A 22,566-nucleotide genomic window follows, 5' to 3' on the forward strand; every position below is an offset into this window, starting at 1 on the left:
TGTGAAGATAGATGATGATGATGATGATTATTATTATTATAGCTTTGCCTGTAATACAGGGGATGGGAAAATACTCAAAATGAGTTTTCTTTCATTAAAAAAGTTAATACTTTTGTGTTAATGGTTCTTAAGAAGTACTAACCTGATTAAAGATTTGAAAACTCTTAAAGATATTTTATATCTGCATAATTTTCCTCTTTGTCACAACAGTAAACAATTAAGCTACCATAGATCACACCCAGGAATACTGTTTAATGCAATTAAAAAGAAAGATGTATTCAAAATTCACAGGATGCATAGTAGACAGATGTATGTGAGCACTTGTTCTTCATGCAGCTATAAGAAAATGCCCACCCAGTGGTAACTCACTGCTTTTTTAGAAACAACTGGTATTTCTGCCCGGCCTTTGGTTGAGCATAGTATTTTTTCTTTTTGTTCTCTGATGCTGACAGTAAGTAAATAGACCACAGTATGTAAAATGATTACCTGATAGGTGAAGAACCTGGAGCCTCAGAGAGGTGAACTGATCTGGTTAGGACACACAAGCCATAGTACCAAGGGTGTCGCTAACACCCAGGCCTTCCCAACAGGGCTCTTCTTTTGCTATACTACCTGACTGGAGAGTGGCTTGCAGCAAAGGCCACCTGACCAGTGTATCCTGTTCTCATTGTGTTTTTTCACAGATGAATGTTAAACTTACTACCTTATCACATTGTTACAGAAACTGGGATCTCTCTAATTTATGATATCCTTACCTCATTTTTTTAAGTCTATTATTGCTTAAAAAAAAAACCCCAAAACCCACATGGCTTGATTTAAGCCAATATGATATGTGAAAATATGATTTCATAAAAACAGCAAGACTATTCACAATGCAAAAATTAATCTTCCCTTGACCAAAGAGTTTGCCAGGTGTTCTTTTAAATAACAAGCTCTCCTATTGTCTTAGAGTTAAATAATTAGATGTTTAAAGGCACATATGGATAAAATGTGTTATATATATTTGACTCAACCAAAGGTGAAGGAAAATCCTCAAGTTCGTTTTCATTTTAGTTCTTGTTTTAAACATAAAATTTAGTTGACAACCACTTAAACATCCATTTTTATATTCATGTAAAATTATTACACCTTTGTAATTCAAAGTAGAATATTCAAAAAATCTGGAATTTAATAATAATAAAATCAAAAGGTTTGACAAAACTTTAGAACAGCTCAAAATTATGAACTCACAGAGTTCCATAAGACATTATTCAAGCAATGTTTCGTCAAGGCCGTTTGCTTGATCAAATGAACACAGAAACTTGGAGAATAAAAAAAAATTAAAAAAATATAATTAAGAATACACAGGATACTGAGAGGGTGAGAAACTGAAGAGTGTCAAAAGTTAAAAAATTTTTTTTTAGTTATATTACTTTTCCTCTTCAAAGAAGACTGGAGTTAAAGTTAATAAATAGCTCTGGTATCTTAATATCAAATATTTCAGGATTTAAGCTTTCATTCTCTTCCATCAAAAGACATCTCTATACTATTATTTTTGTGGAAACTGACAGAATGGATCTGTCTATGGAGATAAAGATATATATTTAAGAGGTACAAAATATATTGTGCAATTTACAGATGCACTAAACAGTAGCAAGAATATGAAATGCTTCAGCAGCCATTACAGTGTACAAAGACAAATACACACATGTATTTACAGCACAGATTAAGGCAAGATAAAAAATGGGCAACTCTCACTTCCAAGTAACTGAAACTTAAAGCTTTAAACCTTATGATGAATTTCTGTAGCTTAAGTTACTCAACATGCAGGAGCATCCTTAGTTATGAAAATAATATGACAAGCAGAAGCATTAGAATTGTACTATAAAAGGTAGTTAAGGTGTAAAATGTATAATAAGATACAGATCTCTGTCCTGTTATGCTGAATTTTCATCTGAATTTTCTTCTCAAAGAAGAAATGGATGTATATTTTTAAGTTTTAATATACATATTAATAAAGGTCAAATTAGAGACAGAGCTGTGCTGACAAAAATGCCCCACTCTTAATTCATGCCTCTGCCCATCTTTTGAATATTGTTTCATTGACCTTTAGCATGCAGAAGAGTTAACAAGGTTCTACTCCTCCTACTCTACCTAAGTTTGCTCAGCTGATTCCTTGCCCTCGACAATGGCTGCAGTGCGATGAATTCGTCACTTAAAGCAACTGTGTTGGAGTACATCTATAAGTGGACAGAAAAGGGATGGTACATACAACAAGTCAGTGAGCTGCATTCATCACCTAAGAGACAGACACAGGACAAACTCTGTAAAGACATCTGTTCCTCCAAGAATAGGAAATATCATAGATGGTACACATACATGACTGGCATTTGTAGGGCTGTTGGCTTTGCTATCAAAATAATTTATTCTTCACTCTTAATACCACATGGTTATTCTGGAGAAAAACAAAGCTCAAAATAAATGCTGACAACTCTTTTTTGATGTTTTTTCTTGCTACTTTTGGTAAACAATGAAGTACCTGATAACTTTCTAACCATTTCTTCATCATCTGAAATCAGTGGTAATAGTATAAATCTGAAATAATAAAGACTACTGCCTGTAGCAAAGGAAGAATGTCACACATAGGATGTGACTAGGCCATATACTGTTTTAGGAAAAAAGAAAAAAACCCCAAAAAACCCTTCTAGCAGGCTAGAAGATCTTTGAGTGGAAGTAGAGATTTCCTCCTTGGATTAGACCACAACAGGACATCTGGGTCAAGTTATTTAAAAGTGAGTTTAGTGGGACAAAAGGGAGATTAGCTTTCACACCCAGATAAAAGGATTAGTTTACCACACGTTTCATTTTTAATCAATTTTAACCTATGGTAAAAGAACCAAAATATATATAAAATACTTTTTAACTTTTTCTTGTTTAAGGGTCCACTCTAAGGTAACAAATATTTCCTATGTAATCCTTTAAAAAGAAGCTATAGAAAAGGTAGAAAGAACTAAAAATCACTTTTTCTTATCATTAACAAGGCTCTATAAATACACATAAGTTTGCAAATGCTCTAATGTAGATTTCTAAAGATAAATGTAAATAAATCTGATTATTTACTTTTATAAAGAATTAAGTTTTAAGCGTGATGTTGTTAATATATTTTGGTGCAATATAACTTTATATAGGCCAAGAGGGGGAGAAAAGTGTGTTATCCCTAAAGATCTAGAAAAAGTATAAGAGACAATGTATTAAAAATAGTACTCTCTTATTGTAAATATTTATGTCTAAAGATTAGAAAAAAGTCAAAACTTTCTGATATATATTTAAGCAATATACTGCAAAGTAGAAAAGTTAGTAGCATACTGATATAAATATATGGATAGGCAGGCAGAGTAATCAATTATGCAAATTTCTCCAGCCCCATTTGGAGATCAGTATCATAGAGCAACATCCTCACTGTCCTTATAGTTATGATGCTTCTACTGAGGAGTCACTACATACAGGCCCAGGGCTGGGTGCTTTATATTCATTATTTCAACGATCATGTATGGTAGTAATTACTATTCTGATTTTACAGAAAAGGAAACCGAGGCCGAGGGATGTGACCTGATTAGGGACATACATTTTACAAATTGTTAAAATAGTACTTGAATTAAGATTTTCAGGCTTCAAGAGACGTACGCTGCTTCAGTGGTGTTAAAATGTATATTGGCTAGTATTGAGTTACCAAGGCAAATAACTGCTAAAGACATGCTGACATGATCAATTGAGATTAAAGCTAGTACATCGTTTAGGAAGCCTAACCCAGATCACTAAGTACTTAGGGAACAGTTATTCTATTTTTGAATATGCAACTAAATTTTCAAAATTTAAAGAAAATTTGCTTGGCCTATAGCAAACATGCAGAAAAAAATCTCAACCTAGTACAAGTCAAAAAATCTCAACCACGTACAAGTCAAATACACAAAATGGCACATTCAACTAAATAGTTACTGTTTCTTGAGCATCTACTTTGTTACTGAACATTATTTCATTTAATCCTCATTACAAAGGTAATACAATAGATATTTCTATCATAATTACTATTCATGAGGAAACTGAGACTTAAAGTTACAGAGCTACCAAGTGTTAGAACTGGGTTTTGAACTGAGAATTATCAGGCCCTAAAGCCTGTATTCTTACACACTATATAACATACTGTTAATATTTGCTGTAGCTTAGTATTTATTGATAAATGTTTAGTAAGAAAATATATTTTACAAAAATCCATTCTGTAAAAATTATTTAGGTTAAAGAACTTATTTCATACTCTTGTTGAAAACAATGTAACCTGAAAAAGTATTACTAGAATTCTAATGTTTCTAAAGACATGGATATATATCCCCATTATATACCTCTGGATAGAATGTTGTGATAATGTTACTTAAAACATATTTACTATTATTATCTGGACATGACTTGGTAGTCTTTTTTTTTTCTTTTACTTGATAGTCTTGTATTTAAAAGTCTTAAGTTCCACTAATAACAATATAATCAAAAATTTTTTTAATTTGTCAGGAGTCAAAACAGAAATAAACTTAAATATATCATATTTAACAATATTTGTTTTACAAAATACTTGATACAAGAATGGATAATTTCCTATTCTGTGATACAAGCAAATTATAATGACAGCTGTTCATTGTTACAGAACAATTCTAATTTAAAAAGGTATTGTATATAAAGAGTGGTTACCTGTGCCTTTTCAGTATTTGTAGGATGGAGCTGTCGGTCAAATACTTTCTTCACAATATCAAGAAATAGACACATAACAACCATGAGTATTATGGCAAACCAAGCAGAACCACTTGATAGGAGCTGAATAAATACAAAGTACATATTCTGGGAGCCCAAAAATGGCCTGCAAAGAAAGAAGGTAGAATATAGTAGATATTCAGTAATTGTTAATTTTTCTTCTCCATATCAGTAAGATCAGCTGAAAGAAGTAAATTTATTATCAGACAGGGTCTCAAAATTATTCTGAGCGGAATTTGTTCATAATATAATCTATCACAATAAACAGCTGAATCAATATAATTAAAATATAGTCACTCACCAGAGAATCCCTCCATAAAACAAAGAAAATATAAAATAGAATATAATAGATCCCCAGGTAACAAGATGGTTGATCCAGGTCCAAAAATGAGTTTCCAAAGCCATCTAAAAAAAAATTTTTTTAAATCCTTAATACAAGGTAATATTTACTTATATTAAACCTCTCAGATAAAATTCAAGAATAAAATGTCGTAATTGTAAGTGCCTAAAGTTCCTATGGCAAAGTCCCTCAGAAGGTGAATATTAATGAAAGAGTCCAGTATGAAATTGAATAATTTCAAGTTTATAATGCTTTTCTCCTATGAGGAAGCAGCATTGAAATTTTCATGAGTATTTTATTCTCTACTACATGGACTACAACAACCCATATTGTTTAGCATTATATACAGAGATGAATATTGTGGGGTTAACCTTTATTTGACCATAAAAATCAGCTGAGGCTTTCCAAAATAATGAACTTAAAGTTGTATTTTTTTATAAAAATTAAAATTAATTATTAAAATAGTAATCAGTGAAATTATTCATGAAAAAAGGGAAAAATATCTACCTACAGTTAAAGAAACAAAGAAAGTTAACTATGCATTACACAGATGCAAAATGTGTCGTCCATGTTTCTAATTTCTGCACCATACCTTTACTGTGACTGTAATAACCATGACTGTGAAAACCAAGGTGCCAAATGTCCAGTTTCCAAACATCTAAACAGAAAAAAAAAAAAATTCATTACTGTATTATGTGTTAAGATGATGCTACATCAGATGGTAAGGCAAAAAGTACTAAAAATCACTTGCATTATTTAAGCCAGTTATATTTGAAATCTGTGACATTAGTAAAGTTAAAGCAGTATGAAAAAATTCATAAAGCATATTATTATGCTTATTTTATCATGTAAAATGATCCTTGGATAACATTATGAGATTGGAAGCCCAAAAAGATGGCTTTGAGACTGTGTGACACAGAATGTTTTTAGTTCGAATGATATAGTTGTTAGTGACTGCTTTATTCCTGTCATACAATAAAAATAACTCTTCAATCACAATTATTTTCTGAAACCATTCCAACCAGAAGTTACGACAGATCACTTGACACTGTATTTCTGGACACACTGTAGGCAGAGCAGGAGAAAAGAAATTTACATATAAAACCAATACCTGAAAGGAAAGATAATGGCCAATGGAATTATTCCTCAAAGGATTCTATGTAAAAATGAAGTTAATGCCAGTCAAAGTATTTTTCTGGGATTTATAGCCAAAACTTAATAAGGTTTATTAAAAATGCTGAATCCCCAAAGAATGTCAGGATTTATTTTCCACTTGTAAATAAGAACAGAACCAGAAGTTTATGTTAATATTAAGTTTACCAAGTAGTCAGTTTTTACCACTGGTTTAAAAAATTATTTAAAAGGCTCTGTTTCTTTTTATTACTGATGTTTAACAATTAGCATTTACTTGAAAAATTACTTAACCTCTCTGTATCTTTTTTCACTTGTAAAATGGAGAAGAACTTTACAGGTTTCCTTAAGAATTGGGATATGTAAAAATGACAGGGTGCCTAGTATATAATAAGCAATCAATAAATAGTAGTTACTATCATCAACGATGAAACATCAATGAATAATCCTTCATTTGAGGGTATATTGGGAGTTGATTTTCAAGAGTAAAGGAATGCAAAAGTCATATTAAACTTCTCATTTTCCTGCTTTTATCATCTCTAGAAATGACCTGGAAATACTAAAAATCAAATCGGTTTCACTCGACTCTGCTCTTGGAGGAATGCCTGCTACCTCTTTCAGGGCTTTGGAGAGAGATATTTGATACAGCCAAGGAACCTATGCCTGGAAGTGGTAACAACCACACATGTCTATCCCTCAGTATTCTGGTTTTACTGGGCCTAGATTTAGGGCTAGTGGTATCTTCCTTAGAAACAGAGAATTTAGGGCTCCCTCTTGCATTCAAGGCCCCAGAGAGGGCTGTAGAAACACATTCACATGGTCTTTTTTGTTGTTTTATAAAATTAGCAAAAGTAATATATTTCAAACCAATCAGTTAAGACTCCTGTCTCTTTCCATTCTGACTTCCACTTGAGCCAGTTGGTGATAAAGTGAAGGGCAGAGGGCATTTTGAGATCAGGTCTACAGAGAAGTTGAGCTGGGCACATTACATTGGCTTTGGTTAAGTGGGATGGATGGAACCATTTATGTCACTCAGTTACATTCATGTACACTTATGTTTGTATTTATAGTTCTATTTTTTTCCCTTAAAGAGGGCCTGCCAAAATGTGTAATGTTTAGACTTTCCTAAACCTGGGTCTACCCCTGTTCAGAAGAGAAAGATGCTCAAAACCCTTTATCACAATCTGCTTTTTCTCTAGATCACTTCTTCCAGCTGAATTTGTTACCTAATTATTTAATAAAGCCAAATTTATATTCCAATTTAAAAAGGATCATTCGTTATTTATTTGTATACTCAACAAATAGTAATTGAGCATCTTTTTAAAAAAATTTTATTGTTATGTTAATCACCATACATTACATCATTAGTTTTTGATGTAGTGTTCCATGATTCATTGTTTGCATATAACACCCAGTGCCCCATGCAGTACGTGCCCTCTTTAATACCCATCACCAGGCTTTATTTTTGACAAAGCAGGAAAGAATGTCCAATGGCAAAAAGACAGTCTCTTCAACAAATGGTGTTGGGAAAATTGGACAGCCACATGCAGAAGAATGAAACTGGACCATTTCCTTACACCACACACAAAAATAGACTCCAAATGGTTGAAAGACCTAAACGTGAGACAGGAGTCCATCCAAATCCTAAAGGAGAACACAGGTAGCAACCTTTTCGACCTTAGCTGCAGCAACTTCTTCCTAGAAACATCGCCAAAGGCACGGGAAGCCAGGGCAAAAATGAACTATTGGGATTTCATCAAGATAAAAAGCTTCTGCACAGCAAAAGAAACAGTCCACAAAACCAAAAGACAACCGACAGAATGGGAGAAAATATTTGCAAATAACATATCAGATAAAGGGTTAGTATCCAAAATCTATAAAGAACTTATCAAACTCAACACCCAAAGAACAAATAATCCAATCAAGAAATGGGCAGAAGACATGAACAGACATTTCTCCAAAGAAGACATCCAAATGGCCAACAGGCACATGAAAAAGTGCTCAACATCGCTCGGCATCAGGGAAATCCAAATCAAAACCTCAATGAGATACCACCTCACACCCGTCAGAATGGCTAAAATTAACAAGTCAGGGAACAACAGATGTTGGCGGGGATGTGGAGAAAGGGGAACCCTCCTACACTGTTGGTGGGAATGCAAGCTGGTGCAACCCCTCTGGAAAACAGTATGGAGGTTCCTCAAACAGTTGAAATTAGAGCTACCATTCGATCCAGCAATTGCACTACTGGGTATTTACCCCAAAGATACAAATGTAGGGACCCGAAGGGGTACGTGTACCCCTATGTTTATAGCAGCAATGTCCACCATAGCCAAACTGTGGAAAGAGCCAAGATGCCCATCGACAGATGAATGGATAAAGAAGATGTGGTATATATACACAATGGAATATTATGCAGCCATCAAAAGGAATGAGATCTTGCCATTTGCAACGACGTGGATGGAACTGGAGGGTGTTATGCTGAGTGAAATAAGTCAATCAGAGAAAGACATGTATCACATGACCTCACTGATATGAGGAATTCTTAATCTCAGGAAAGAAACTGAGTGTTACTGGAGTGGTTGGGGGTGGGAAGGATGGGGTGGCTGGGTGATAGACATTGGGGAGGGTATGTGCTACGGTGAGCGCTGTGAATTGTGCAAGACTGTTGAATCACAGATCTGTACTTCTGAAACAAATAACGCAACATATTTTAAGAAAAAAGAAAAAGAAGAAGATAACAGGAGAGGAAGAAAAGGGGAGTATGTCAGAGGGGGAGACGAACCATGAGAGATGATGGACTCTGAAAAACAAACTGAGGGTTCTGGAGGGGAGGGGGGTGGGGGGATGGGTTAGCCTGGTGATGGGTATTAAGGAGGGCACGTTCTGCATGGAGCACTGGGTGTTATGAACAAACAATGAATCATGGAACACTGCACCAAAAACTAATGATGTAATATATGGTGATTAACACAACAATAAAAAAATTAAAAAAAAAAAGAAAAAAAAATACCCATCACCAGGCTAACCCATCCCCCCGCCCCCCTCCCCTCTGGAACCCTGTTTGTTTCTCAGAGTCCATAGTCTCTCACGGTTCGTCTCCCCCTCCGATTTTCCCCCTGCAATTTTTCCCTTCCTAATTGAGCATCTTTTATAAGCCAAGAACCATTCCAGGCCTTGGGAATAAAGCAGTGCTAAGAAAAAGTTCCTGACCTCATGAAGCTTACATAGTGGAGGGGACATAGTAATAAACAAACGAAAAATATACTTTTAGGTAGAGATTAGTGCTATGAAGAAAAGTAAATGTAGGGGAGGTGGGTGTCAAGAAGTGACGGAAGGTGAGGGAGATAACATTTTACTGGAGTGGGCAGAGAGGCCTACTCAATCCAGTAATGTTTCAGCAGACCTAAATGAATAAGGGAGTGAGTCACATGCCCATGGGAGAGAAAAGCATCCAAGTAGAAAAACAGCAGGTGAAGAGGTCCTAAGTCAGGAACAAACTGATCTCGTCAGGGAACAACACAACTAGTACAGCTAGAGTAGAGTGAACAAAAGGAACGGTGGTAGGAAATACAGTCCAATAGGCAGATGGAGTGAGGATGGATGAGATTTTTTTTATACTGTAATTAGTCACTGGATGATTTTGTGCAGGTCATTAGATATACGATCAAATTTTCATTCTCAAGAGACCGCCTGGGCCACTGTGTGGAGAGGAGACAGGAGAAAGGGGAGTAATAAAAGCAGGAGCAGGCAGAGGCAGTACTACAGTGCGGGAAAGAGATGGTGAGATCTGGACTGTGTGGAGAGAAGTGGAAACAGTCAAGATATAGGTGACACTAGAACCAATACGCCTGTGTATCAGCTGTGAGAGAAGGGAAATAAAAAATGATTCCTGGACTTGCCTGAGCAGTTGGGTAAAAAGTGGGTTCTACTTGTTAATATAGGGAAAACTGGAAGGGAAATGGGTTTGCAGAAGCTATAAAATTCTATTTAGCTGCATAAAGTCTGAGATTCCTATGTGATTTGTTAAGTGGAGAAGGTAGTTATTTGAATCTGAGGAGAGACTGGCAGAGATAGAAATTTAGGAGTTCTCAGCATATAAGCAGTATTTAAATGATGGGAAAAATGAGTTTACCCCATATATGGATAAAGAAGAAAAAATGTCGTAGCACTGAGCCCTGGGCCACTGCTCCATCTAGAATAGTGGTTCTTCAGTGGGGGTGATTTCTCCTCCCAAGGGACATTTGGCTGGGTCTGGAGACATTTTTGATTGTCATAACCGGGGAGGGCATGCGTGTACACTACTGGTATCTAGTGGGTAGAGGCTAAGCATGCTGCTTAACATTCTACAATTCACAGGATGAACCCCAACAATAAAAAATTATTTGGCTCAAAATAGCATTAGTGCAGAGGGTGGGAAACTCTGATTCTGGGGGTGGGAAGAGAAGACTGAAAAGGAATAGTCAGAAAGCCAAAGTAACAGAACCTGAGAGAAGATAATGTGGCAGGTAGGAAGGCTTTGTAAATTGTGCCCGGTGGTTGAGTTCATAAGGGTTGAGACATGCTCTTGGATTTAACAATGTGCAGTTGGCTGGTGACCAAAAAGAACATGGTTTTGATGGAGTACTGGGAGTGAAAGCCCCATAGGAGTATGTTCAAGGGAGAAGAGAAGGCAGAGAGTAGAAATAGCAAAAAACGATAACTTCTTCAAATTTTGCTCTAAAGATACACAAAAAAATACAGTGAAAGCTGTGCAGCAAAGCGGTAGGTCAAGCAACCATGGTTTTTATTAGAAGATAGGAGATACTGGAACAGAATGTGACTGGTTGGATCTAATAGAGGACAACAGATTAATGATGAAGAAAAGAGAAAAGATAATTGCAGAAGTAAAGTCCTAGGTTAGGCAAGAAGGAGTTTAAGAATAAACAAAAGATGAAAACTTTTTCTGTATTAGGTTCAACTGAACTATACAGTGATCTATAAGTGAATTACCTTCAATCAGTTGTTCAGTTCTCTAGTACAAACTTTCTTCATTATAGATTTTAAAAATTTGACCAATTGCTGGGTGATACCATAAGAAGCAAGGTATATTTTTCTGTTCTCCTCTAATGTATACTACATTTCATTTTCTATCAGTTGCTGGGAATATTACTAGTTCTTTAAATATCTGTCTCATGAATAAGTGAACATACAGGGAAATTCTATAATGAACTAGATAATCAAAGCTATATTAATCATATAACCTTTTATTCAAAGAAATCTGTATTTACTTATAGGAATTAAATTGCATGTGTTCTTGAATGACCTGGCTGGTAATAACAGTGATTAAATCATTTATACGGAAATAAAAGATACTGTATTCTCTGGAGAATACAGATACAAAAATGGTATATTTCTAGTCTTAACACAGAGGTCTTACCATTTGATGGTTAGGTTTCAACAGCTGATGACATGTACAGCACAAAAAAGAAATTAATTAAGGACACAAAATAAGGGGAAAATCAATATAATTTCAAGAAAAAATAGTATAAAAGATTTTTCTCTTTCTCTCAAAATTACAACCTGAAATTTCATCTGCTCATTCTACCTTGTATTGCTAATTAATCTGGCAAATGGTCCACACCTAGAAGGGCTGATGAAGGGGTGAATTATTTTTTCCTCCTTAATCCTTTCTATCTCATTAAATATTTAATGTGGTGGAATAGTATACAACATATATTTTAGAAGAGTACTAAGGCTCTAACAATTCCAACATCTCCACTGGAGAAGTCTAATTGGAATTAGAATACTCTAATAGCTTTTCTCCCAATCCTGTATTTTTGGAATTTCAATTATTTTAGTTTTGGGTATAACTGGGTATAATTTCATAAAGTGCAAAAATCATTTATGGTAGACATTTTCCTTTGAGTTCCTGTACACTTCAGTAGAACAAAAACGAAATGACCAAGCAAATTAAAAAAACCCTTATTTGGGCCAGATATCATTTTAAATAGTAGTTACCTAAGTTTGTAATTTTCACATCAGACCACTGAGAATGAGTGGAGTAGATATTAGCATTTGAGTTCCTGAGGTAACAGGAACTGTTTTTCTTTAATCCTTCTCCTTATGGAGCCTGGGCTGAAACCACCAGAGCAGCAGAATGTCATGTAGGATTGGGATGGGAACTCAGCTACCTCTGAAACTCTTCTGATATTTTCCTCCCTATATCATAGTTTTCCACTTTCACCATGCCTACAATTCTCTCCTTTCTGTTTCCTTCATTATAGTGTTTTAGTTTTCTAATATACTCTTAAGCAAGCCAGCATGCCTTGCCTTTGCATCCTATAGAACTCTGCTTTAACTGGAGGTGAACTCTTTGAATTTGAATTGTTCCTCCACCTTCTTTCCTATCTTAATCTTAAGTAGCATCTTCCCCATCTGTAATTTTAAATAGCTTTTTCCCCCGAGAGTTAACTTGCTGAGATCACAGAAAGACAATATAAGCTATTTCCAAAAATACTCTGAACAGCAACATTGTCAGAGCAAGTGTGTCCCAAGATGAGATGACTTACTCTTCACAGATCAACAGAGGAAGAGATAAATTCTTCTTTAAAAAAACAAACACAGTCATTTGTTTTAGTACCTCTTAATTTACTTAAATAAACATTCTTCATTGGTGTTTACCTCCCAATTATTTAGCTTTTTTATAAAAGTGATTTCATAGGTAGTCAAATTCATAGAAACAGAAAGTAGAATGGTGATTTCCAGGGGCTGGGAAGAGGGGGAAATGGGTGGTTGTTTATAGAGTTTCAGTTTTTCAAGATGAAAAAGTTCTGAAGATCTGTTGCACAACAATATGAATACAGTTAACACTACTGAACTGTACTCTTAAAAATGTTTAGTTAAAAAAAGTATCAGATTCTTCTACAAAGCAGGAAAGAATATCCAATAGGAAAAAGACTATCTCTTCAACAAATGGTGTTGGGAAAACTTGGACAGCAACATGTAACATAAACAAACTGGACCACCTTCTTATATCACAAACATAAATTCAAAATGGATGAAAGACCTAAATATGCGACCTGAAACCATAAAAATCCTAGAAGAGAACATAGGCAGTAACTTCTTTGACATTAGCCTTAGCAGCTTTTTTCTACATGTCTCCTGAGGCAAGGGAAATAGAAGCAAAAATAAATTATGGGGCTACATCAAAATAAAAAGCTTCTATATAGCAAAGGAAACAATCAGCAAAACTAAAAGGCAACCATGGAATGGGAGAAGATATTCGCAAATGACAAAGCCAATAAAGGGTTAGCATCCAAAACTTATAAAACTCAACACCCAAAAAACAAATAACCCAGTTAAAAATGGGCAGAAGATATGGACAGGTATTTCTTCAAAGAAGACATCCAAAGGGCCAAGAGGACACAAGAAAAAAAAAAAAGAAGACACATGAAAAGATGCTCATCATCACTTACCATCAGGGAAATACAAATCAAAACTACAATGAGGTATTACCTCACACCTGTCAGAATGGCTAAAATCAACAACATAAGAAACAACAGGTGTTGGTGAGGATGTGGAGAAAAAGGAACCCTCCTGCACTGTTGCTGGGAATGCAAACTGGAGCAGCCACTGTGGGAAACAGTATGGAGGTTCCTCAAAAAGTTAAAAACAGAACTATCCTATGATCCAGCAATTTGCACTACTGGGTATTTACAAAGAATACAAAAAAACTAATTCAAAGAGATACATGCACCCCTCTATTTATAGCAGCATTATTTACAATAGCCAAATTATGGAAGCAGTCTAAGTGTCCACTGATTGATGAATGGATAAAGAGGAGGTACATATATACAATGATTATTCAGCCATAAAAAAGAATGAAATCTTGCCATTTGCAATAACATGGATGGAACTAGAGAGTATAATGCTAAGTGAAATAAGTCAGAGAAAGACAAATACCGTATGATTTCACTCATGTGGAATTTAAGACAACAAACTAGGGGAAAAAAGAGACAAAACAAGAAACATACTCTTAATTATAGACAACAAACTGATGGTTACCAGAGAGGAGATGAGTGGGGGGGGGGGCGGTGGGTGAAACAGGTGATGGGGATTAAGGAGTGCACTTGTTGTGATGAGCACTGAGTTTCATATGGAATTGCTGAATCACTATATTGTACACCTGAAACTAATATAACACTGTATGTTAACTGGAATTAAAAACCTTTTAAGTATCAAATTATATATATACATATATATTTATTTATTTAGAAAGCACATGTGTGCACATGCGAATGCGTGAGGAGGGGCAAGGGGGACTGGGGGAGAGGGGGAGAGGGAGAGAGAATCTTAGCAGGCTCCACACCCAGCATGGAGCTGGATGCTGGACTCAATCTCATGACCCTGAGATCATGACCTGAGCTGAAATCAAGAGCTGGATGCTTAACCAACTGAGCCACCCAGGCGTCCCTCAAATTATATATTTTTAAATACGTGCAGTTTACTATATATCAAATACAACTCAATCAAGCTGTTTTTGTTTATTTATTTTTAAAAAAGATTTTACATATTTATTTGTCAGAGAGAGAGAGAGGGAGCACAAGTGTGGGGGGGTGGCAGCCAGAGGGAGAAGCAGGCTCCCCGCTGAGCAAGGAGCCCAATGCGGGACTCAATCTCAGGAACCTGCAATTATGACCTGAGCCGAAGGCAGATGCTTAACCAACTGAGCCACCCAGGTGTTCCTTAATCAAGCTGTTTTTAAGAAAATGCTTTCATGGAAGTCAGTTTTTCTATTATTTTTGGAGAACTTAAAATTTTTTTTTAATTTTTAATTTTTTTTATATTTTTAAGTAATCTCTACACCCAATGTGGGGCTTGAATTTATGATCCTGAGATTGAGAGTCACATGCTCTACTGACTGGACCAGCCACGGGCCCCTGGAGGACTTAAAAATTTTTTAAGTTATATCAAGATCTGACTGACTCATTTCACTTACCATGATTTCACTCATTTGTGCAATTTAAGAAACAAAACAAGCAAAGGGGAAAAAAGAGAGAGAGGGAGACAAAACAAGAAACAGACTCTTAATTATAGAGAACAAACTGATGGTTACCAGAAGGGAGAGGGGTGGGAGAATGGGTTAAATAGGTGATGGGGATTAAGGAGTGCACTTGTTGTGATGAGCCCTGGGTGAAACATGGAAGTGTTGAATCACTATATGGTACCCCAGAAACTAAGATAATACTGTATGTTAACTAACTGGAATCAAAATAAAAACTTAAAAAAATAAAACTAAAGTTTTTGTCAAAAACAAAGTAACATCAAGATCTCTAACAAATATTTTATAAGTGTTACCTTTTGTCAAAATTCTTTAAATGTGATCCTGTTGGATTACAGAGATTATTTAAAGTTTTATGTTAAGCTCATTTTTACCTTTGAAAATAAAATGAGATTACAATATATTCCCCAAATTAGTAATCTGTGACTTTTGCTCAAATACTTGATATTTGTGATAAAATGACACTACTGCATTTTAAGAGAAGCCCCAGGTTTTAACTCATATTCCAAACACTATGAGTATCTTAAGCCTGCATAAGGCTAGGCAAATTCTACATGAATTTAATTCTTTTACTATTTTGAAGAAAAACAATTAAAAATTAGTCACTATGTCTTTTTTAAATGGTGCTCTGAAGATCTGCCCATAGGAAAGCACCTTTTTAGACGCACACACAAATACTCAGCCATGTCATACACATTCTTCCAGTCTTTCCAAATCTCAGAGAAAATTTATCAGGATTCTTGTATTTTACTAAGGGAAAGGAAGACCTGCTCAAAAAGATCTGAGAATATATGAAGAATGAGAAGTTCTTTCCTAAGTTAAAGACAAATTAAGAATGAGAGAATACCTCAAAAATACTTGTTGAAAATTCACACCTATAATATTTATGATACTGCTAGACCCTCATACAAAAAAAAAAAATGGGAGTAGAACCTTAACTTCCCCTGAACTGTCCTACCCTACCTGGACTCCAAACCATTTCAACTCTTTCCTGCTCCTCTCTCAGGATCACTTATTTGCATCAACTTCATCTTTACCATGAGCCACTCCTCTCCCAGCACTTCCCCGTAATAATATTTTCTACTTCAGGCTTTCAACTGTTTGTAAATTCCTTGGGCATACAAGAATAATTACTGGAAAACAGAAAGCATTCAACACATCCAGTGCTGAACAATGGGACACGGGCTAGATGTCTAAAAAGATTTTCAGACCAGGAAGACCTAAGAGGTAGCAAAGGCTCTATGGGCTCAACCCTGAAGAACTGATGGTCGTAAGAGAGACTTTGGGAAAAAGAGGCAAGACACTCTAGAGGAAATGTAACAATGACTTGGAACTAGAAACAAGCGCAGCACATTTGGAGAGAGCCAGCAAGGACAGCCGACACATTTAAGGAGCAGAGATTCTGGGAGAAGTAGATCAGAAGGGATTGGGAAGGATGGGGTCTTCCAAATAATGATTGGATGGTAAAAATAACTAACAGTGCCAAGACTTATTGAGTACTTTTATATGCTAGCCACTATGCCTAATGCTCTACATATATCATTTCATCCTCATAGCAAACCTATAAGGTAAGGATTATGCTCTTATAATTTTGTGGGTGAGGAAATGGAGTCTTAGACAGGGTTAACTAACTCATCTCAAATCACTCTAACAATTTCAGGTGTCAGGATGTGGATCCAATGCACCTGATTCCAATGTGGGCTTCTTTTCCACTGTACCTAGTATTGGTGGCAGGGAGTAGTAGATTAATTTCTAGTGGTATCAGAGTGGTAGAACTGGTAGGCTAAAAGGGAAAAGAAGTTAATGATTTATAATTTGAGTTAAAAAAAAAGGAAACCAATAATTAATACGGGTGCTAAAGAGAACTTTTGTACCGGAGGCCAAACAGTTTACCTTCATAAAGATTTTATCTTTGGGGACACCTGGGTGGCTCAGTCAGTTAAGCATCTGACTCTTGATTTCGGCTCAGGTCATGATCTCAGGGTCTTGGGATCAAGCTCAGCAATGGGCTCTGCACTGGGCATGGAGCCTGCTTGAGATTCTCTCTCTCTCTCTCCCCCCCTCAGCTCTGCCCGCCGCTCTGCCCGCCCCTCCCCCCGCCCCCTGGTTCTCTCTTTAAAATTAAAAAAAAATTTATCTTTTGTGTACAGCATGCTCAAGATTTAATTTTAGAAGAGTCACTAAACACAAAAAACAAATATAAGTTCTCAAATTAAGGGAATACTTAAATTATGTAATAGAATATTATGCAGCCATGAAAAATATTTTTGAAACATTTTTAATAACATGGAAAATCACTTAGGCTATAATAGGGGGTAATTATAAGGCTATCATTGAGAAATAGGGGGATATAAATTGTGAGGTTAATGGAAAATAGCAAAAAATAAGAGGATGGATGAAACATGTTAAAATCATAGAGATAATTATAATTAGGAAGACAACAGGTGATTTAATTTTCTTTATATTTTTTCCCATACATTTCAAATTTACTATAATGGACACATACTATTTTTAAAATCAGGAAAAAAGTAGTAACTAGCAACAAAAAATTTAATTTCCTTTCATGGATGACATGTTCCTTCTTCATTTTCTTTCAGTTTTCACCCCAATATTTCAGGTAGAAATGGGCATACTTACTCATATTTCTATAAGTTTGATCATCCTTGCATAGGTGGCACTATTATGCAGAAAAGCACTGGGCTAATAACTTGTTTCTCAAAGGAACTTAGGATCATGGCTAAGCACACAGGCTTTGAAGTCACACAGAACTGAGCTGGAATTCCTTTCTTGTAGTTTACTTATTGTGTGACCTGAGGCAAGTTTCTTAACCTCTCTCGGGTTAATTTTCTAATATGCAAAAAGTATTTATGATATTTTCCTTACAGAGGGTTATTATAATTTAATAAGCAAACACATACATTTGACACAAAGAAACTCAATAAAAGGTAGTTAGTATTTGAGAAGTGCTGTAATCTCTATGCTACACAAACTCGGATCATATTTTTGTCCAAAACAGGCTAAAAATATCCTCAAAAGTGAAGTGGCAGTACTATGTATGTTCCTGCACTACATCCTAAAGGGATTTGCATGGTTTAAATCTCTTTACAATTGAAATCCATTTCCTTCATTATGCTTGCTATATTTTGTTATTATTTCATTTGCTTATTTTTTTGGATCTCACACAAGACTAAGCTCCATGACTAAGTGTGTTAGTTAATCTCATACATCCAGAGCCTAGTATAATACACAGGTATGGCTGGTCCTCAATAAACGTTTGTCAAACAGATAAAACTTCATATTCTCCCAACTGCATATCTTGTATCTCTGTGTCTCAAAATATATTTTGCAATACTTAGTTACTGGAAAAGGTAAACTAAAGGTGACAAGCATTTCCAATTTACCACAGTACCACTGCTACCACTTCCCTTCCTCCTTACTCATGGAGCTAAGCCTAGAAAGAGAGATCTAATTCCATCAGGAGTCAACATGAGCTCTCCAATCAGGACACAGTCACAAGGTACTGTGTGGCACTCTTCCTCAATTTCACATTTCAGAAAAGTGGCCATTCTAAATAGTAACTTATAACATTCTCAGAATTGCTAGTATGTACTGAAGAGTAAGGTAGCACTTCCTAAGCATACAAAAAAAAATTCACATAATTAAAAGCAAAAACTAAACACTAAGTCCTCATTTCTCATATGAAAAATATGGGTCATAATCTCTCTCCAACAGGATTATCGTGAGGATTAATGGAGATGGAGCATGTAAAGCACTTAGCAAAATATTAACCACTAAATAGATAGTGATTATTATTAAAACACAATCCTGAAGTGAACAGCATTCAGAGGTATATCCCCTTGTGTGAATTTTTTTTTTAAGATTTATTTGAGAGAGAGAGAGAGAGAGAAAGCGTGTGCGTAGGGGTAGGGGCAGAGGGAGAGAATCTTTAAGAAGACTCCTGACTGAGCACAGAGCCTGAGGTGGGGCATGATCTCATGACTCTGAGATCATGACCTGAGCTGAAACCAAAAGTCAGACGCTTAACTGACTGAGCCACCCAGGCATCCCTGAATTAATTTTTGAATATCAAAATTGCTTAGTAACTTGAGTCTCATATTAAGATTACATTGTATTGCCTTTGTTTTAACTTTTATTTGAAATCTTTTTATAATTGCATTTTAATATCTACAATTTTATAATTTGAATTGAATTTTACTTTTTTTAATGAAAGTTATGAAAAATCAAACTAAATCAGGTTATTAACAAATATTCTTCAAAAAATGATATATTTTACCTGGCCATTTCCAAGCAGAGATATATCTTTTCCTATTAGAAAATAGGATCCAAAAAAGAAAATAAAGGCATGACTGAAACCCAGGATGGTCCAATAAAGAAATGTTTTAATGCTTAGTTGACGGTTTTTACTAATGTCTCTGTATATTAAAAAAAAAGAGAAAAAGGAACATATTAGGATTCATTTTTATTACCTACGGACTATTGCAATTTGATAGTTAAAAAACAAGATGGATATATTATTTAAAATTGCTTGAAAATATTAGCAGAAAGAATAAACCTGAATTTATAAATCACTGTTTATAATAATATACATCTGTGTAACAGCTTACAGTTCACTTATTGTATTTAAATACCTTTTCTCATTTAAGAAAGGAACATAATATAGGCATAATAATTCGGTTTAGGTGTGAAAAGCTGATCTATTTGTATTATGTTCTGTTGTAAACATTCAGTCACTCTGCGAAGACTGTCTCTTTTTAGTAGAGTCATTTGAGTTTCGTTCAGCACTGAGGCTCCTCATCAATTTCATATCCATCAACAGCTATTATGGGAAGAACAGCCTGTGCTAATCTTAGGTCAAGCCCAGTCCAAGGTATCCTGGGAAATCAAGGTGACTTATTGCCATTTCTGGATGACTGAATACCTTTATAAGAGTGGACATCTGGTTGATGAGGGAACCATAAGCTAGCTGGTCCCGAGGAATAGTTCCACAACTCTGGGATTACTTACTTGGTTCTGAAGAAGCAGGGATAACCCAGAAGATCTGGAATGGGAATTAATGTCCTCAACCCCTCATTTTTGCACAGATTATGACTCATTAATTTGTCAATGCTAGAACATGAACTAATTTTTTAGAAATTTTAGAGACAACCAATTACTGAATAACTTCTTTTGTGCACATAAGATGGAATATTACTGGTTTTCAACAGTAAATGGAAATTACACAATTGTCCAATGCATTCCTATTATGAAAGTGTTCATTCTTAAAAACACTAGAAAAGTTATTCAAATTTTTTCTTTGATGTTCAACAATTATAAGCCATAAACTAAAGTACTTGCCTTAGTAAAGTATTAATCACCAAGACGCTACCTAATATATTTGCTTATTTATAAGGTGCTTTCAAAAATTGGTAACTAGGTAATATATTATTTGCAATCAAAAGTGTTATGGACATTTAATACTGGAAAATACTTACCGATAGAGGGTGGGCTTGCTCTGCAATACATGAGGATCTATATGCTGTTCCAACAGACTATATATCAGAATAGGTAGGGAAGTAAAACAAATATTGTATAAAGTCAGGTACACGCTGTCATATAGTGTCTAGAAAGAGAAATTGGTAGGAATTTTGAGATTCTAAACTATGTATTACTGTTATGTATATGATTATAAAGAAGTATATTAAAAATAAGCATTAGAGTTATATAGCTTTTTCAATTTACACAAAAATCAATGTGTGTAATAATTCCAATTTGCTTCTTACATAGACATAAACATAATATTCAGATTTATATTCTTGTGGGAATTGGAACATTTTGTTATGTCAAGTGATCCATATTTATAGTGACTTGGAGCTACATTTCAAGATTCTTACAATTTGGTCACTGTGATGTAATTTCACATAATTCTCCTACATGCATCCTAAGCTTTATATTATTCCTTTGATATGCTACACATATAGTTTTGCTTTTATATCTCTGTCTTCCTATCTAAGTCCTACATTTCCTTTAAGGCGTGTTCCAATGCCCAAGCAGATATTTGGAATTTAGAGTTACAGGTTGTAAACAGAAGTGAAAACAGTGATTAAGGATAGAGACAACCCATGAAAAACCTAAGATAAACTATAATTTCTTTTTTTTTTTTAAAGATTTTATTTATTTGAGAGAGCCAGAGGGCGCACGAGCAGGGGGAGGGGCAGAGGGAGAGGGAGAAGCAGACTCCCCTCTGAGCAGGGAGCCCAACATGGGGCTTGATCCCAGCACCTGGGATCATGACCGGAGCTGAAGATAGATGCTTAACCGACTGAGCCACCAAGGCGCCCAAGCTCTTATTATTTCAATTAATTAGAACAAAAGTCTTGATCAATTAGAGATGTATAGTGTGGTATGTGAAAAGGATGCTCAATTAGTCAAAAGCTGTAGGTTCTAGTATGGTATAGTTATTAACTTAGCTATGTGATCTTGGGCAAGTTAATTTCTGTGGATTTCAATTTCATTTTCTATAAAATAAGACAGAGTAGATCAGGAAAGGCAAATATGTGACATGTGTACAACCATAGACCCACATGTGCTCATTATAGCTTACTACTAACCAATTACAGGGTTTTCTCTCTGAGCCTACAGCTTTAGAACCTTTTTGAATGTAGCATTCCTGGTGGTCTCTATCCATTATTTAGAATTAGCTTCTGAGATAAAGCTTATATGTCATTCCTGGACAAAGTCACTAAGCTTTCTTCCCAATCTAAAAAAATTCTATCAAAAAATAAATGAGGTAATCTCCCTATTAGTTACCCTGACATGGCTTGATACAGAGTTTACAGAAATATTAAATATAAGTTGAAAAAAGTTACCCAAATTATCTCATAAGCTGTTTAGAGTTAATATCTTTTTTTTAGAAAGCATCCAGAATTAAATATATTTTGGTATTAACATTCATTTCAACTTGAAAATTAGAATAAATATTGTCAGTGTTATATTGATCAAATACACTAATTAGGCAAGTTTTGTCTATTTATCTGAAGGAATAGGAAAAACGTAAAAAAATCCCTCCAGCTATCTATCAAAAACTGAATACACATATCTTATTCTAAAAGGATAAATCAAAAGCTTCTATTTACTTACTTGTTGAGAAAACAAACAGTAGAACTGATATAAAAATTGGGGTGTGATAAAGCACACATTCTGAAAAACAAGATTAAATGGAAATAATTAAAATATTTGGGTCTGAAAGAGAAAAGATTTCTAAAAATAGCTATTAAAGAGC

At 35.0% G+C, this 22,566-nt stretch overlaps 1 protein-coding gene across 1 annotated transcript in view; it reads right to left on the reverse strand.

The window, feature by feature from the left end:
- The window catches only part of ATP11B (ATPase phospholipid transporting 11B (putative)), a 126,105-nt gene that overhangs the window by 16,914 nt on the left and 86,625 nt on the right, over positions 1 to 22,566 (reverse strand). Inside the window, exons 23-28 of the mRNA XM_028100836.2 lie at positions 22,425 to 22,484; positions 20,780 to 20,907; positions 19,582 to 19,720; positions 5,709 to 5,774; positions 5,078 to 5,181; positions 4,717 to 4,882 (exon numbers count right to left, since the gene is read on the reverse strand). Coding sequence (XP_027956637.1) covers positions 4,717 to 4,882; positions 5,078 to 5,181; positions 5,709 to 5,774; positions 19,582 to 19,720; positions 20,780 to 20,907; positions 22,425 to 22,484 — 663 coding nt within the window. The remainder of the gene's footprint in view (positions 1 to 4,716; positions 4,883 to 5,077; positions 5,182 to 5,708; positions 5,775 to 19,581; positions 19,721 to 20,779; positions 20,908 to 22,424; positions 22,485 to 22,566) is intronic.

This window comes from Eumetopias jubatus, unplaced genomic scaffold, assembly GCF_037043125.1.
Source record: "Eumetopias jubatus isolate StellerSeaLion01/CBP00866 unplaced genomic scaffold, mEumJub1_p1.0 scaffold_1, whole genome shotgun sequence".
NCBI classification, from domain to species: domain Eukaryota; kingdom Metazoa; phylum Chordata; class Mammalia; order Carnivora; family Otariidae; genus Eumetopias; species Eumetopias jubatus.